Source organism: Pezoporus occidentalis, unplaced genomic scaffold (assembly GCF_034315485.1).
Source record: "Pezoporus occidentalis ecotype Australia unplaced genomic scaffold, CSIRO_AGI_Poc_V1 ctg497, whole genome shotgun sequence".
Lineage (NCBI taxonomy): Eukaryota > Metazoa > Chordata > Aves > Psittaciformes > Psittacidae > Pezoporus > Pezoporus occidentalis.
Genome location: NW_026915832.1, coordinates 1 through 18,283, shown reverse-complemented (window position 1 = coordinate 18,283; position 18,283 = coordinate 1). Strand labels below are relative to the sequence as shown.

Below are 18,283 nucleotides of genomic sequence, written 5' to 3'. Positions count from 1 at the left end.
CTGGGGACTACGGGGGGGTCCTTGGTGCTACCAGGGGTCTACTGGGAGCTACTGGGAGGTACTGGGGGGCTCCTGGGTTTACCTGCTGGGTGTTACTGGGAGCCAATGGGAGCCAATGGGCGGTACCGAGGGGTTGCTGGGAGCCAATGGGAGCTCCCGGGGCGGTACCGAGGGGGCTGGCGGGGATGGGGGGGGGGGGGGGGGGTTGGCTGTGTCGGTGCCCGGTGCCCGGTGCCCGGAGCGGGACGCGGCGCTCGCCATGGCGGGGCTGGGGAGCCCCGAGGCCGGCAGCGACCCCGGGCCCGCCACGCGCGTGGAGCTCACGGTGTCCTGCAGGTACCGGGGGGGAGCGGGGAACAGCCGGGGGTGGGAGCGGGGGGGGGGGGAGCGGGGGCCGTGGGGTGCCGGGGGGGGGAGTGGGAGCAATGGGGGGCAATGGGGAGAGTGGGAGGTACTGGGGTGCAATGGGGGCACTGGGAAGCACGGGGGGTACTGGGAGCAATGGGGGGCAATGGGGGCACTGGGAAGCACAGGGGGTACTGGGAGCAATGGGGGGCAATGGGGGCACTGGAAAGCACGGGGGGTGCTGGGAGCACTGGGCTGCAACGGGGGCACTGGGAAGCACGGGGGGTACTGGGAGCAGTGGGGTGCAATGGGGGCACTGGGAAGCACGAGGGGTACTGGGAGCAATGGGGTGCAGTGGGGAGAGTGGGAGGTACTGGGAGCAGTGGGGTGCAATGGGGGCACTAGGAAGTACGGGGGGTACTGGGAGCACTGGGGTGCAATGGGGAGAGTGGGAGGTACTGGGGTGCAACGGGGGCTCTGGGAAGCACGGGGGTACTGGGAGCACTGGGGTGCAATGGGGAGAGTGAGAGGTACTGGGGTGCAACGGGGGCACTGGGAAGCACGGGGGTACTGGGAGCAATGGGGTGCAATGGGGAGAGTGGGAGGTACTGGGGTGCAACGGGGGCACTGGGAAGCACGGGGGGTACTGGGAGCAATGGGGTGCAATGGGGAGGGTGGGAGGTGCTGGGAGCACTGGGGTGCAATGGGGGCACTGGAAAGCACGGGGGGTACTGGGAGCGCTGGGATGCAATGTAGGGAGTGGGAGCACGATGAAGCACATGGGGGGCACCGGGAGCACTGGGGTGCAATGGGGGGGTACTGGGGTGCAATGGGGGGCACTGGGAGCAGTGGGGTGCAATGGGGGTTACTGGGAAGCACGGAGGGGCACTGGGAGCACTGGGGTGCAATGGGGGGAGTGGGAGCACTGGAGTGTAATGGCAGCACTGGGGTGCAATGGGGGCACTGGGAAGCACGGGGGGTACTGGGAGCAATGGGGTGCAATGGGGGCACTGGGAAGCACGGGGGGTACTGGGAGCAATGGGTTGCAATGGGGAGAGTGGGAGGTACTGGGAGCACTGGGATGCAATGTAGGGAGTGGGAGCACGACGAAGCACATGGGGGGCACCGGGAGCACTGGGGTGCAATGGGGGGGTACTGGGGTGCAATGGGGGGCACTGGGAGCAGTGGGGTGCAATGGGGGGCACTGGGAAGCACGGAGGGGCACTGGGAGCCCTGGGGTGCAATGGGGGGAGTGGGAGCACTGGAGTGTAATGGCAGCACTGGGGTGCAGTGGGGGGCAGTGGGGGCACTGGGAAGCACGGAGGGACACTGGGAGCACTGGTTTGCAATGGGGGGCATTGGGAGTACTGGCAAGCACTGGGGTTCAGTGGGGGGAGTGAGGGGTACTGGGGACACTGGGGTGCAATGGGGGGCACTGGGAAGCACAGGGGGACCTGGGTCCTGTGAGCACTCAGAGGTGGGGGCACTGGGGAGAGTGGAGAACACTGGGGGATGCACTGGGGCAAATGGGGGACTCTGGGGGGGCACTGGGGGCACTGGGAGAGGGTGTGGGAGCTGTGGGAAGCACTGGGGAAAGCAATGGGAGGAATGGGGGGCACTGGGAAGGAGGAGGGAGGCACGGGGGGGGGGAACTTGGGACAGGGGGTGCCACGAGGGGGCACCCCAGGGGCCGGGTTATGGGGGTCCCCCCCGGCCATGCTGGGTGCTCCCAACTGCTCCGGGTGCCCCCCCCAGCAGCTCCTGTGGCTGCTCCCATCCCTTCCCAGTGGGAGCAGAGAGAATCCTGGGGGTTGGGTGCTGCAGGGGGGGGAACAAGGAGCAGGGACCCCCCAACTGCACCCCTGGTACACGGTGTGCACCTGACACTTGTCACCATGGATGTGCACCCTGACACGTGTCACCATGGCTGTGACACCCTGACACGTGTCACCATGGATGTGCACCCGACACGTGTCACCATGGATGTGACACCCCGACACGTGTCACCATGGATGTGCACCCTGACACGTGTCACCATGGATGTGACACCCCGACACGTGTCACCATGGATGTGCACCCCGACACGTGTCACCATGGATGTGCACCCTGACACGTGTCACCGTGGTTGTGACACCCTGACACGTGTCACCATGGCTGTGACACCCTGACACGTGTCACCATGGATGTGACACCCTGACACGTGTCACCATGGATGTGCACCCGACACGTGTCACCATGGATGTGACACCCTGACACGTGTCACCATGGATGTGCACCCGACACGTGTCACCATGGATGTGACACCCTGACATGTGTCACCGTGGATGTGACACCCCGACACGTGTCACCATGGATATGACACCCTGACACGTGTCACCATGGATGTGCAGCCTGACACGTGTCACCATGGATGTGCACCTGACACGTGTCACCATGGATGTGCACCCTGACACGTGTCACCATGGATGTGCACCCTGACACGTGTCACCATGGATGTGCACCTGACACGTGTCACCGTGGTTGTGACACCCCGACACGTGTCACCATGGATATGACACCCTGACACGTGTCACCATGGATGTGCAGCCTGACACGTGTCACCATGGATGTGCACCTGACACGTGTCACCATGGATGTGCACCCTGACACGTGTCACCATGGATGTGCACCCTGACACGTGTCACCATGGATGTGCACCTGACACGTGTCACCGTGGTTGTGACACCCCCTGACATGGGATGGATCCAGCTGGGACCCCCCCAGCACAGAGCATGGACCCAATACAACGCAATGCACCCAACTCACACCCGGCTCACACCCCCTCACACCCAGCTCACACCCCCCTCACACCCCCCTCACACCCAGCTCACACCCGGCTCACACCCAGCTCACACCCGGCTCACACCCTGGTCACACCCAGCTGACACCCAGCTCACACCCCCCTCACACGCAGCTCAAACCCGGCTCACACCCCCCTCACACCCAGCTCACACCCAGCTCACACCCAGCTCACACCCGGCTCACACCCAGCTCACACCCCCCTCACACCCAGCTCACACCCAACTCACACCCCCCTCACACCCAGCTCACACCCAGCTCACACCCAGCTCACACCCAGATCACACCCAGATCACACCCGGCTCACACCCCGCTCACACCCCGCTCACACCCGGCTCACACCCAGCTCACACCCAGCTCACACCCCCCTCACACCCCCCTCACACCCCGCTCACACCCAGCTCACACCCAGCTCACACCCAGCTCACACCCAGATCACACCCAGATCACACCCGGCTCACACCCCGCTCACACCCAGCTCACACCCAGCTCACACCCCGCTCACACCCCGCTCACACCCCGCTCACACCCGGCTCACACCCAGCTCACACCCCCCTCACACCCCCCTCACACCCAGCTCACACCCAACTCACACCCCCCTCACACCCAGCTCACACCCAGCTCACACCCAGCTCACACCCGGCTCACACCCAGCTCACACCCAGCTCACACCCCCCTCACACCCCCCTCACACCCCGCTCACACCCAGCTCACACCCCGCTCACACCCAGCTCACACCCAGCTCACACCCCAGACTCACACCCCCCTCACACCCAGCTCACACCCAGCTCACACCCAGCTCACACCCAGCTCACACCCCCCTCACACCCCCCTCACACCCAGCTCACACCCCGCTCACACCCCGCTCACACCCCCCTCACACCCCGCTCACACCAGGCTCACACCCAGCTCACACCCAGCTCACACCCGGCTCACACCCCGCTCACACCCAGCTCACACCCGGATCACACCCCGCTCACACCCAGCTCACACCCCCCTCACACCCCCCTCACACCCAGCTCACACCCAGCTCACACCCAGCTCACACCCCGCTCACACCCAGCTCACACCCAGCTCACACCCCGCTCACACCCAGCTCACACCCCGCTCACACCCCGCTCACACCCCCCTCACACCCCACTCACACCAGGCTCACACCCAGCTCACACCCGGCTCACACCCAACTCACACCCCCCTCACACCCAGCTCACACCCAGCTCACACCCCCCTCACACCCCGCTCACACCAGGCTCACACCCAGCTCACACCCAGCTCACACCCGGCTCACACCCAGCTCACACCCAGCTCACACCCCCCTCACACCCCCCTCACACCCCGCTCACACCCAGCTCACACCCCGCTCACACCCAGCTCACACCCAGCTCACACCCCCCTCACACCCAGCTCACACCCAGCTCACACCCCGCTCACACCCAGCTCACACCCCCCTCACACCCCCCTCACACCCAGCTCACACCCAGCTCACACCCCGCTCACACCCAGCTCACACCCAGCTCACACCCCGCTCACACCCAGCTCACACCCAGCTCACACCCCGCTCACACCCCGCTCACACCCCCCTCACACCCCGCTCACACCAGGCTCACACCCAGCTCACACCCAGCTCACACCCGGCTCACACCCAGCTCACACCCAGCTCACACCCGGCTCACACCCCGCTCACACCCGCTCACACCCAGCTCACACCCCCCTCACACCCCCCTCACACCCAGCTCACACCCAGCTCACACCCAGCTCACACCCCGCTCACACCCAGCTCACACCCAGCTCACACCCCGCTCACACCCAGCTCACACCCCGCTCACACCCCGCTCACCCCCCCCTCAGCTCACACCAGGCTCACACCCAGCTCACACCCGGCTCACACCCAACTCACACCCCCCTCACACCCAGCTCACACCCAGCTCACACCCCCCTCACACCCCGCTCACACCAGGCTCACACCCAGCTCACACCCAGCTCACACCCCGCTCACACCCCGCTCACACCCCCCTCACACCCCACTCACACCAGGCTCACACCCAGCTCACACCCGGCTCACACCCAACTCACACCCCCCTCACACCCAGCTCACACCCAGCTCACACCCCCCTCACACCCCGCTCACACCAGGCTCACACCCAGCTCACACCCCGCTCACACCCCGCTCACACCCGGCTCACACCCAACTCACACCCCGCTCACAGCCGCGCTCTCCCTGTGCCATTCCCACAGGCAGCTCCTGGACAAGGACACCTTCTCCAAGTCGGACCCACGTGAGTGCTGGGGGGGTCAGGGGTGTTGGGGGTCACGGTGCCCCCCCCCCGACCCTCTGCTCGCTCCCCCCAGTCTGTGTCCTGTACATCCAGCGCCCCGGCAGCCGGCAGTGGCTGGAGGTGAGTGTCCAGAGGGAGGGAAGAAGGGATGGATGGGTGAAAGGATGGATGAGGGATGGATGGATGATGGATGGATGGATGGATGGATGGATGGATGGATGATGGATGGATGGATCATGGATGGATCATGGATGGATGGATGATGGAGGGATGGATGATGGATAGATGGATATGGATGGATGGATGATGGATGGATGATGGATGGATGGATGATGGATGGATGGATGAATGGATGGATGATGGATGGATGGATGATGGATGATGGAGGGATGGATGATGGATGGATGAATGGATGGATGGATGGGTGGATGGATGATGGATGCATGATGGATGGATGCATGGAATGGTTGCATGGATGGATGATGGATGGATGATGCATGGATGGATGATGGAGGGATGATGCATGGATGGATGATGGAGGGATGATGGATGGATGGATGATGGATGATGGATGGATGAATGGATGGATGCATGATGGATGGATGAATGGATGGATGATGGATGGATGAGGGATGGATGGATGGATGGATGGATGGATGGATGGATGGATGGATGATGGAGGGATGGATGATGGATGGATGATGGATGCATGATGGATGGATGCATGGAGTGGTTGCATGGATGGATGATGGATGGATGATGCATGGATGGATGATGGAGGGATGATGCATGGATGGATGATGGATGGATGATGGATGGATGATGGATGGATGATGGATGGATGTTGGATGGATGAATGGATGGATGATGGATGGATGATGGATGGATGATGGATGGATGATGGATGGGTGGATGAAAGATGATGGATGGATGATGAGTAGTGGACAGCTGGCACAGGAAGTTGCATGTTGGGGTGCCAGCCAGCTGGCCTATCATGAGCATGTTGAGGTCATGGCCAATCAGCATGTTGGGGTGCTGGCCAACCAGCCAATCAGCGTGTTAGATGACAAACTATCAGCATGTTGGGGTGCCATCAACACTGGTGGTCTGGCCAATGATCACGTTAGATTTTGGCCAGCCAGCCAATCAGCATGTTGGGGTGCCAGTCTGCTAATCAATCACCAATGAGTAATCAGCTTGCTGAGGTGCTGGCCAATCAGCTTTCTGGGGTGCAGCCATCCAGCCAATCAGCACACTGGGGATCAGATTGGGGTGCCGCACAGGTGACCAATCAGCTGTCAGCAGGCAGGCAGGCGGCCAATCAGCTCTCAGCCTGGCTGCACGCAGGGAGGGGACACTCAGGGACACCCGGGTGCCGCGGCCCCCCCCCGCTGCCTCCCGCCCCCCCCGCAGGCTGTAATTAAGCCTCTGGTTAATTGCGGGCTCTGGGCGCTATGGGCGGGGGGGGGCGGGCAGGGCTCGGGGCCGGCCCCAGCGGGGACAATGGGGCACCTGGGCCCTCCTGCCCCTGTCACACGTGGCCCCGGCCCCCGCTCCAGCCCCCCCGGTGTCCCCATGTCCCCGTCCCCAGTTCGGCCGCACCGAGGTCATCGACAACTCCCTGAACCCCGACTTCCTGCACAAGTTCGTCCTCGACTACTTCTTCGAGGAGAAGCAGAACCTGCGCTTCGACCTGTGAGTGCCCGCAGCCCATCATAGCCCAGCCCGTCCCCAGCCCATCGCATCCCTGTCCCCATCGCATCCACATCCCATCCCATTCCATCCCCATCCCATTCCATCCCCATCCCATCACATCCCTGTCCCCATCACATCCCCATCCCATCCCATTCCATCCCCAGCCCATCGCATCCCTGTCCCCATCACATCCCCATCCCATCCCATTCCATCCCCAGCCCATCACATCCCTGTCCCCATCGCATCCACATCCCATCCCATTCCATCCCCAGCCCATCGCATCCCTGTCCCCATCACATCCACATCCCATCCCATTCCATCCCCATCCCATCACATCCCTGTCCCCATCACATCCACATCCCATCACATCCACATCCCATCCCATTCCATCCCCAACCCATCACATCCCTGCCCCCATTACATCCACATCCCATCCCATTCCATCCCCATCCCATCACATCCCTGTCCCCATCACATCCACATCCCATAAAAACCCATCCCATCCCCATCCCATCCTCTCCCAGTCTCCTCCCTGCCCCATCCCATCCCCATCCCTGCCCACATCCTATCCCCAACCCATTCCCATCCCATCCCCATCCCCATCTTGTCTCCATCCCCATCCCTGTCCCCATCCCATCCCCTGCCATCCCCATCCTATCCTCATCCCTGTCCCCATCCCGTCCCCATCCCATCCCATCCCATCCCATCAAAACGCATCCCCATCCCATCCCATCGCAGTCTCCTCCCTGTCTGATCCCATCCCCATCCCATGCCTATCCCATCCCCATCCCCATCTTGTCTCCATCCCCATCCCTGTCCCCGCTGCCACGGTCCCTGCTCCATCCCCAGGTACGATGTGGACTCCAAGAGCCCCGACCTCTCCAAGCACGTGCGTGGGGGCCTGGCCCCGCTCCCCCATTCCCTGTGGATGGGATGGGACAGGCTCGGTCCCCGTTGATCCCGGTGCCCGTTGATCCCGGTCCCTGTTGATCCTGGTCCCCGTTGATCCCGGTCCCCGTTGATCCCGGTCCCCTGCAGGACTTCCTGGGCCAAACCTTCTGCACCCTGGGTGAGATCGTGGGCTCTGCCGGCGGCCGCCTCGAGAAGCCGCTGACGTGAGCCCCCCCCCCCCCAGTGTCCCCATGTGCCCCCCATTCCCATGGGGAACCCCTCACCCCCCCTCCCCTCCCCATTCCCATGGGATTACCCCGGGGTGTCCCCACAGGATGGCCGCTGCCACCGCCCATTCCCGGCGCAGGAAACCAGCTCCGGCGCTCTCCAATGGGTGAGTTTGGGGGTCTCCCATCTTTGGGGGGGGGGGTCACTGTGTGTGTGCCCCCCAACAACCCCCCCATATATCCCACACACCCCCCACACCCCCCGGCAGCGGCATTCCCGGGAAGAGCTGCGGCACCATCATTGTCCTGGCTGAGGAGCTGGGCAACTGCCGGGTGAGAGCCAGCATTGGGGACAATGGGGGGGGGACGGGGACACCCCCATTGTGTGTGGGGGGGGGACGGGGACACCCCCATTGTGTGTGTGGGGCTGAGCCCCCTTAGAGAGGAAGAGGATGCTCAGGGCTCACCTGGCCCATGGGGCTGGTGTCCCTCTGCCCGCCCCCCATCCTGCAGTGTCCCCAAGGGGGTGGCACCCAATGACACCCCCAAACTCCGTGTGTCCCCCCCCCAGGACGTGGCCACGCTGCAGTTCTGTGCCAATAAACTGGACAAGAAGGATTTCTTTGGCAAATCCGACCCTTTCCTGGTGTTTTACCGCAGCAACGAGGACGGGACGTGAGGGACCCCCCGAGACACCGCCACCCCCCGGGGCCCCATCCCGGAACATCCCAAACCCATCCCAGAACCCCAAGCCCCATCCCAGAACATCCCAAACCCATCCTGGAACATCCCAAACCCCATCCCGGAACCCCCAAACCCCATCCCAGAACATCCCAAACCCATCCTGGAACATCCCAAACCCATCCCGGAACCCCAAACCCCATCCCGGAACCCCAAACCCCATCCCGGAACATCCCAAACCCCATCCCGGAACATCCCAAACCCCATCCTGGAACATCCCAAACCCCATCCCGGAACATCCCAAACCCATCCTGGAACATCCCAACCCCCATCCCGGAACATCCCAAACCCATCCCGGAACCCCCAAACCCCATCCTGGAACATCCCAAACCCCATCCTGGAACATCCCAAACCCCATCCTGGAACATCCCAAACCCATCCTGGAACATCCCAAACCCATCCTGGAACATCCCAAACCCCATCCTGGGACCCCCTGAACCCCATCCCAGGACCCCCAAATCCATCCCGGGACACCCTGAACCCATCCCGGAACTCCCCCAAACCCCATCCTGGGACCCCACAAACCCATCCCAGGACCCCCCTGAATCACATCCAGGGACCCTCAAACCCCATTCTGGAACCCCCTGAACCACATGCCGGGACCTCCCAAACCCCATTCTGGGACCCCCCAAGCCTGTCCCAGGACCCCCCTGAACCGAATCTCGGGAACCCCCAAATCCCATCCTGGTACCCCCCAAACCCCATCCCGGGACCCCCCAAACCCCATCCTGGAACCCTCCGAGCCCAATCTCGGGAACCCCCAAATCCCATCCTGGTACCCCCCAAACCCCATCCCGGGACCTCCTGAACCCCCTCCTGGAACCCCCTGAACCTCTATCCCAGGGACCCCCTGAACCCCATCCCAAGACCCCCAAACCCGTCCCGGAACATCCCAAACCCATCCTGGGACCCCCCTGGACCCCATCCCAGGACACCCCAAATCCATCCCAGGTTCCCCGGCTGTGCCCGCCCCCCAGTCCCCATGGGCAGCTCAGGCTGGGGGTGCCCTGGGCTGGTCTCTATGGGGATGGGGGGGGGGGGGTGTTTGGTCACCACCATGGGGTGACCGCGGTGCCCCCCCCCAGGTTCACCATCTGCCACCGCACGGAGGTGGCGCGGCAGACGCTGGCCCCGGTGTGGGCAGCGTTCGACATCCCCGTGCGAGCGCTCTGCAACGGAGACCCCGACCGGTGAGCGCCGGCGCGGCATGCAGTGGTGCCCTATGGCACCCCAATGACACCCCAATGGCACCCAATGGCACCCAATGGCACCCAATGGCACCCGATGGCACCCAATGGCACCCAATGGCACCCCAATGGCACCCGATGGCATCCAATGACACCCCAATGGCATCCGATGGCACCCCAATGGCACCCAATGGCATCCAATGGCATCCAATGGCACCCCAGTGGCACCCAATGGCACCCAATGGCACCTGATGGCACCCCAATGGCACCCAATGGCACCCGATGGCACCCGATGGCACCCCAATGGCATCCGATGGCACCCCAATGGCACCTGATGGCACCCCAATGGCATCCGATGTCACCCGATGGCACCCCAATGGCACCCAATGGCACCCCAATGGCACCCGATGGCACCCAATGGCACCTAATGGCACCCAATGGCACCTGATGGCACCCCAATGGCACCTGATGGCACCCGATGTCACCCCAATGGCACCCAATGGCACCCAATGGCACCTGATGGCACCCCAATGGCACCCACTGGCACCCCAATGGCACCCGATGGCACCCGATGGCACCCCAATGGCACCCAATGGCACCCGATGGCACCCCATGGCACCCCATGGCACCCAATGACACCCCAATGGCACCCAATGACACCCCAATGACACCCCAATGGCACCCGATGGCACCCAATGACAGCCAATGGCACCCCAATGACAGCCAATGACACCCAATGGTACCCAGTGACACGCCAATGACAGCCAATAGCACCCTAATGGCACCCAATGGCACCCGATGGCACCCAATGACAGCCAATAGCACCCCAATGACAGCCAATGGCACCCGATGGCACCCTAATGACAGCCAGTGACACCCCAATGGCACCCAATGGCACCCAATGACAGCCAATGGCACCCCAATGGCACCCCAATGACAGCCAATGACACCCAATGGTACCCAATGGCACCCCAATGACAGCCAGTGACATCCCAATGGCACCTCAATGGCACCTGATGGCACCCAATGACATTCCAATGGCACCCCAAGACAACCAATGAAAACCCCATGGCAGCCAATGGCACCCCAGTGACAGCCAATGACAGCCAATGGCACCCAACTGCACCCCAATGGCACCCAATGGTGCCCAATAACACCTCAATGGCACCTGATGGCACCCAATGACACCCCAATGGCACTCCAGGACAAACAATGACAACCCCATGACAGCCAATGGCACCCCAGTGACAGCCAATGACAGCCCAATGACACCCCAGAGTCACCCCAATGTCACCCTAAGACACCCAATGACAATCCCACGACAGCCAATAGCACCCCAATGACACTCGATGGCATCCAGAGACACCCAATGACACCCAATGGCACCCCAATGGCACCCCAAGACACCCAATGACAATCCCGTGACAGCCAATGGCACCCCAATGGCATCCCATGGCATCCAGACACCCAATGACACCCCAGAGACACCCTAATAACACCCAGAGACACCCCAGAGACACCCCAGAGACACCCCAATGACACCCTAATAACACTCAATGACACCCCAGAGACACCCAATGACACTCCAGAGTCACCCAATGACACCCTAATAACACCCAATGACACCCCAGAGACACCCCAATGACACCCTAATAACACCCAATGACACCCCAGAGACACCCCAATGACACCCTAATAACACCCAATGACACCCCAGAGACACCCAATGACGCTCCAGAGTCACCCAATGACACCCTAATAACACCCAATGACACCCCAGAGACACCCAGAGACACCCAATGACACCCTAATAACACCCAATGACAACCCAGAGACACCCCAGAGACACCCCAATGACACCCTAATAACACCCAATGACAACCCAGAGACACCCCAGAGGCACCCCAATGACACCCCAGAGACACCCAATGACACCCAATGACATCTCAATGACACCCTGGTAACACCCAATGACACCCCAGAGACACCCAATGACACCCAATGACACCCTAATAAGACCCAGAGACACCCCAGAGACACCCCAATGACACCCTAATAACACCCAATGACACCCCAGAGACACCCCATGACACCCTAATAACACCCAATGACACCCCAGAGACACCCAATGACACCCAATGACATCTCAATGACACCCTGATAACACCCAATGACACCCCAGAGACACCCAATGACACCCAATGACATCTCAATGACACCCCAGAGCCCCCCATGAGCCACCCCTGGGCTGTGGGTGTCTGTGTCCCCCCCCCGCAGCGGTGTCACCTTGGTGCTGGCTCAGCATCACCAGGTGTTGCTGTGGCAACGGGGATGAGAGGAGCCTGAGGAGGAGGAAAAGGTCCCCTGGGGGTGACAAAGGAGCGCATGGGGTGACAAAGGGGCCTATGGGGTGACAAAGGAGCCCATGGGGGTGACAAAGGGGTCCATGGGATGACAAAGGAGCCCATGGGGGTGACAAAGGGGTCCATGGGATGACAAAGGAGCCCATGGGGGTGACAATGGGGCCTGGGGGTGACAAAGGAGCCCATGGGGGTGACAAAGGGGCCCATGGGGGTGACAAAGGAGCCCATGGGGGTGACAAAGGGGTCCATGGGGTGACAAAGGAGCCTATGGGGTGACAAAGGGGCGCATGGGGTGACAAAGGGGTCCATAGGGTGACAAAGGAGCCCATGGGGTGACAAAGGGGTCCATGGGGGTGACAAAGGAGCCCATGGGGTGACAAAGGGGTCTATGGGGTGACAAAGGAGCCCATGGGGGTGACAAAGGAGCCCACGGGGTGACAAAGGAGCCCATGGGGTGACAAAGGGGCGCATAGGGTGACAAAGGGGTCCATAGGGTGACAAAGGAGCCCATGGGGTGACAAAGGGGTCCATGGGGTGACAAAGGAGCCCATGGGGGTGACAAAGGGGTCCATGGGGTGACAAAGGAGCCCATGGGGTGACAAAGGAGCCCATGGGGTGACAAAGGGGTCCATGGGGTGACAAAGGAGCCCATGGGGTGACAAAGGGGCCTGGGGGTGACAAAGGAGCCCATGGGGGTGACAAAGGGGCCTATGGGGTGACAAAGGAGCCCATGGGGTGACAAAGGGGCGCATAGGGTGACAAAGGGGTCCATAGGGTGACAAAGGAGCCCATGGGGTGACAAAGGGGTCCATGGGGTGACAAAGGAGCCCATGGGGGTGACAAAGGGGTCCATGGGGTGACAAAGGAGCCCATGGGGTGACAAAGGAGCGCATGGGGTGACAAAGGGGCCTATGGGGTGACAAAGGAGCCCATGGGGGTGACAAAGGGGCCCATGGGGTGACAAAGGGGCCTATGGGGTGACAAAGGAGCCCATGGGGTGACAAAGGGGTCCATGGGATGACAAAGGAGCCCATGGGGGTGACAATGGGGCCTGGGGGTGACAAAGGAGCCCATGGGGGTGACAAAGGGGCCCATGGGGGTGACAAAGGAGCCCATGGGGGTGACAAAGGGGTCCATGGGGTGACAAAGGAGCCTATGGGGTGACAAAGGGGCGCATGGGGTGACAAAGGGGTCCATAGGGTGACAAAGGAGCCCATGGGGTGACAAAGGAGCCCATGGGGTGACAAAGGGGCCTGGGGGTGACAAAGGAGCCCATGGGTACCCCACTACCCCCTGGGTGTGGGTCAGGGTCACCAGTGTGACCCCCATGTCCCGCAGGAGCATCAAGGTGGAGGTGTACGACTGGGACCGCTCTGGCAGGTGAGTCCTGGGGTGACCCCCCCCCCACCCCAGCCCGGCCCCCCAACCCCATGGCCCCCCCTTGACCCACAGCCACGACTTCATCGGGGAGTTCACCACCAGCTACCGCGAGCTGGCGCGGGGAGAGCACGGCCTCAACGTGTACGAGGTGAGCGAGGGCACCCATGGGTGCCATGGGGTACCCATGGGTGCTGTGGTGCCCATGCTGTACCTATGGGTGTTGCGGTCCCTTGGGTCCCTATGGGCATTACGGTCCCCAAGTGCCACAGCCCCTGTGTGCACCCCTGGGTGCTGCATCTCTGCACTGCACCCCCCCTGTACCCCCCCTGCACCCTGGGGTGCTGCAGCTCCCCCTTTCCCCCCCCCCAGGTGGTGAACCCCAAGAAGAAGCTGAAGAAGAAGAAGTACCTGAACTCAGGCACGGTGAGGACAGGGGGTGATGGTGACACAAGGGTGATGGTGACCTGGGGGTGATGGTGACAGGGATGATGGTGATGGTGACACAGGGTGATGGTGACATGAGGGGTAATGGTGACACAGGGTGATGGTGATGGTTACACAGGGTGAGGGTGATGGTGACAGGGTGATTGATGGTGATGGTGACACAGGGGTGATGGTGATGGTGACACAGGGTGATGGTGACATGAGGGGTGATGGTGACACAGGGGTGATGGTGATGGTGACACAGGGTGATGGTGACATGAGGGGTAATGGTGACACAGGGTGATGGTGATGGTGACACGAGTGGTGATGGTGACAGTGACACAGGGTGATGGTGATGGTTACACAGGGTGAGGGTGATGGTGACAGGGTGATTGATGGTGACGGTGACACAGGGGTGATGGTGATGGTGACACAGGGTGATGGTGACACAGGGTGATGGTGACGGTGACAGAGGGGTGATAGTGATGGTGACACAGGGTGGTGGTGACACAGGGTGGTGGTGACACAGGGATGATGGTGACGGTGACACAGGGTGATGGTGACAGGGGGTGATGGTGATGGTGACACAGAGTGATGGTGATGGTGACATAGAGATGATGGTGATGGTGACACAGGGATGATGGTGACGGTGACACAGGGATGATGGTGACAGTGACAGAGGGGTGATGGTGATAGTGACACAGGGTGATGGTGACGGTGACAGTGACACAGGGTGATGGTGACGGTGACACAGGGTGATGGTGACACAGGGTGATGGTGACGGTGACACAGGGTGATGGTGATGGTGATGGTGACATGAGGGGTGACGGTGGTGACACCGCTCCCTGCAGGTGACTCTTTTGTCCTTCTCGGTGGAGTCCGACCCCAGCTTCTTGGACTACATCAGGGGCGGGTGAGCCGGGGCTGGGGGGCTGATGACCCGGCCCCATCCACACCCCATGGACAGGGTGGGGGGGGGGTCCCATCCCTCCCCTGTGTGCCAGGGGGTGGAGGGGGGCAGACCTCACCCCATGGACACACGGAGCCCCCAATGGTGCCATTGCCCTCACCAGGACCCAGCTCAACTTCACCGTTGCCATCGACTTCACCGCCTCCAACGGTGAGGGGTGGGAGGCCGCAATGGTGGTGGTGTCGGTGGGGTGTTAATGGGGTGTCAGGGCCCATGTGAGCCCCGAACCCCACACAGGGAACCCATCCCAACCCACGTCCCTGCACTACCTGAGCCCCTACCAGCTCAACGCCTACACCATGGCCCTCAAGGCCGTGGGGGAGATCATCCAGGACTACGACAGCGACAAGATGTTCCCGGCGCTGGGCTTCGGGGCCAAGATCCCTCCGGATGGGCGCGTGTCCCACGAGTTCCCATTGGTGAGGGGCTCCCGTGGGGAGGCGGGATGGGGCCGGGAGGCGGTGACGTCACCGGTGGGGTGTGTGTGTGTGTATGTGGGGGGGGTGCATCCGTGCGCTGCAGAACGGGGATGCGGAGAACCCGGCGTGCAGCGGCATCGAGGGCGTGCTGGAAGCCTATCACCGCAGCCTGCGCCGCGTCCAGCTCTACGGGCCCACCAACTTCGCGCCCGTCGTCAACCACGTGGCGCGGTATGGGGTGAGGGGGTGGGGGGGTGTGGGGTGGGGGGTGTGGGGGGTATGGGGTGAGGGGGTGGGGGGGGTGTGGGGTGTGTGTGTGGGGGTATGGGGTGTGGGGTATGGGATATCGGATATAGGGTATGGGGTATGGGATATGGGGTGTGGGGTGTGGGGTATGGTGTATGGGGTGTGGGATATGGGGTATGGGGTGTGGGATATGGGGTGTGGGGTGTGGGATATGGGGTATGGGATATGGGATATGGGGTATGGGGTATGGGATATGGGGTGTGGGATATGGGGTATGGGGTTATTATGAGGTGTGGGGTATGGGATATGGGGTGTGGGGTTATTATGGGGTGTGGGGTGTGGGATATGGGGTGTGGGGTGTGGGGTATGGGATATGGGGTGTGGGATATGGGGTATGGGGTGTGGGATATGGGGTGTGGGGTGTGGGGTATGGGGTATGGGGTATGGGGTATGGGGTATGGGATATGGGGTATGGGATATGGGGTGTGGGGTATGGGATATGGGGTGTGGGGTGTGGGATATGGGGTGTGGGGTATGGGATATGGGGTGTGGGGTATGGGGTATGGGATATGGGGTGTGGGGTGTGGGGAATGGGATATGGGGTGTGGGGTGTGGGGTATGGGATGTGGGGTATGGGATGTGGGGTGTGGGATATAGGATACGGGATATAGGATATATGGTGTGGGATATAGGATACAGGATACGGGATATGGGGTATGTGATATAGGATACAGGATATTGGGTATGGCATATGGGGTATGGGGTGTGGGGGTATGGGATATGGGGTATGGGATATAGGATAGGGGATATGGGGTATGGGGTGTGGGATATGGGGTATGGGGTGTGGGATATGGGATATGGTGTATGGGGTTTGGGATATGGGATCTGGGGTATGGGATATGGGATATGGGATATGGGATCTGGGGTATGGGATATGGGGAATGGGATATGGGATGTGAGTTATGGTATATGGATAGGGGATACAGGATATGGGGTGTGGGATGTGGGCTATGGGCTGTGGGTACAGGATATGGGGTCCGGGTGCTGTGCCCACCCCGGGTCCCTCCCTGGCCCCTGACCGCTCGCTCCCAGCGCGGCGGCCGCGGTGCTCGATGGCTCCCAGTACTTCGTGCTCCTCATCATCACCGACGGCGTCATCTCGGACATGGCGCAGACCAAGGAGGCCATCGTCAACGTGAGGGGCTCGGGGTGCCCCCAAGGCGGGGGGGGGGGCAGCACCCAGGGGTGCCGGGGTGGACCGGGCAATGATGGTCCCATGGGATGCGCATCATGGCCAAGGCGTGGGGTGCCCATCATGGTCCTGGCTGCAGGATGCCCATTGAGATCCCGAGGGAAGGACACCCAGGATTGGGGTGGTCCTGGGATGTCCATCATGGGCCAGGGCATGGAATACTCGTTGTGGCTGAAGAGTGGGGTGCCCATCATGATCCCAGGGTGCCCATCATGGTCCTGGGATGCCCATCATGGTCCCCGGATGCCCATCATGGTTCTGGGATGCCCGTCATGGTCCCCGGATGCCCATCATGGTTCCGGGATGCCCATCATGATCCCGGGATGCTCATCATGGTCCCGGGATGCCCATCATGATCCCGGGATGCCCATCATGGTTCTGGGATGCCCATCATGGTCCCCGGATGCCCATCATGGTTCTGGGATGCCCATCATGATCCCGGGATGCCCATCATGGTCCCCGGATGCCCATCATGGTTCTGGGATGCCCATCATGGTCCCGGGATGCCCATCATGGTCCTGGGATGCCCATCATGGTCCCGGGATGCCCATCATGGTTCTGGGATGCCCATCATGGTCCCGGGATGCCCATCATGGTCCTGGGATGCCCATCATGGTTCTGGGATGCCCATCATGATCCCGGGATGCCCATCATGATCCCAGGATGCCCATCATGATCCCGGGATGCCCATCATGATCCCGGGATGCCCATCATGGTCCTGGGATGCCCATCATGGTCCCGGGATGCCCATCATGGTTCTGGGATGCCCATCACGATCCCAGGCACAGGAATCCCACCATTGCCAAGCCATGGGGCTTCCATCCCCACCTTCCCCCCCCACCGGGTGATGAAGCCGATGCTGCTCTCCAATGGGGGGGGGGTGGGGTGGGTGTCTCACACCCCATGGGTGCTGTGGGGGGGGGGGGGGGGGAGTCCTGAGCTCAGTGTGGGTCCCCCCCAGGCTGCCGCGCTCCCCATGTCCATCATCATCGTGGGGGTCGGCCAGGCCGAGTTCGATGGTGAGTTGGGG

At 61.9% G+C, this 18,283-nt stretch overlaps 1 protein-coding gene across 1 annotated transcript; it reads left to right on the top strand.

Annotated features, from left to right (window-relative positions):
* Positions 1-222: 222 nt before the first annotated feature.
* Positions 223-18,280, top strand: LOC134173088 (copine-5-like; the record flags this gene model as incomplete). Its single annotated transcript, XM_062636787.1, has 19 exons — positions 223-336; positions 5,419-5,459; positions 5,533-5,579; positions 7,051-7,154; positions 8,004-8,043; positions 8,193-8,269; positions 8,380-8,439; positions 8,542-8,605; positions 8,844-8,947; positions 10,099-10,203; positions 13,902-13,943; positions 14,016-14,091; positions 14,313-14,366; positions 15,218-15,279; positions 15,440-15,486; positions 15,574-15,755; positions 15,859-15,986; positions 17,094-17,196; positions 18,215-18,280. Coding segments are annotated over exons 1-19 (1,479 nt in total), but the record flags the coding sequence as incomplete, so codon positions are not given.
* Between the last annotated feature and the right edge of the window lie 3 nt (positions 18,281-18,283).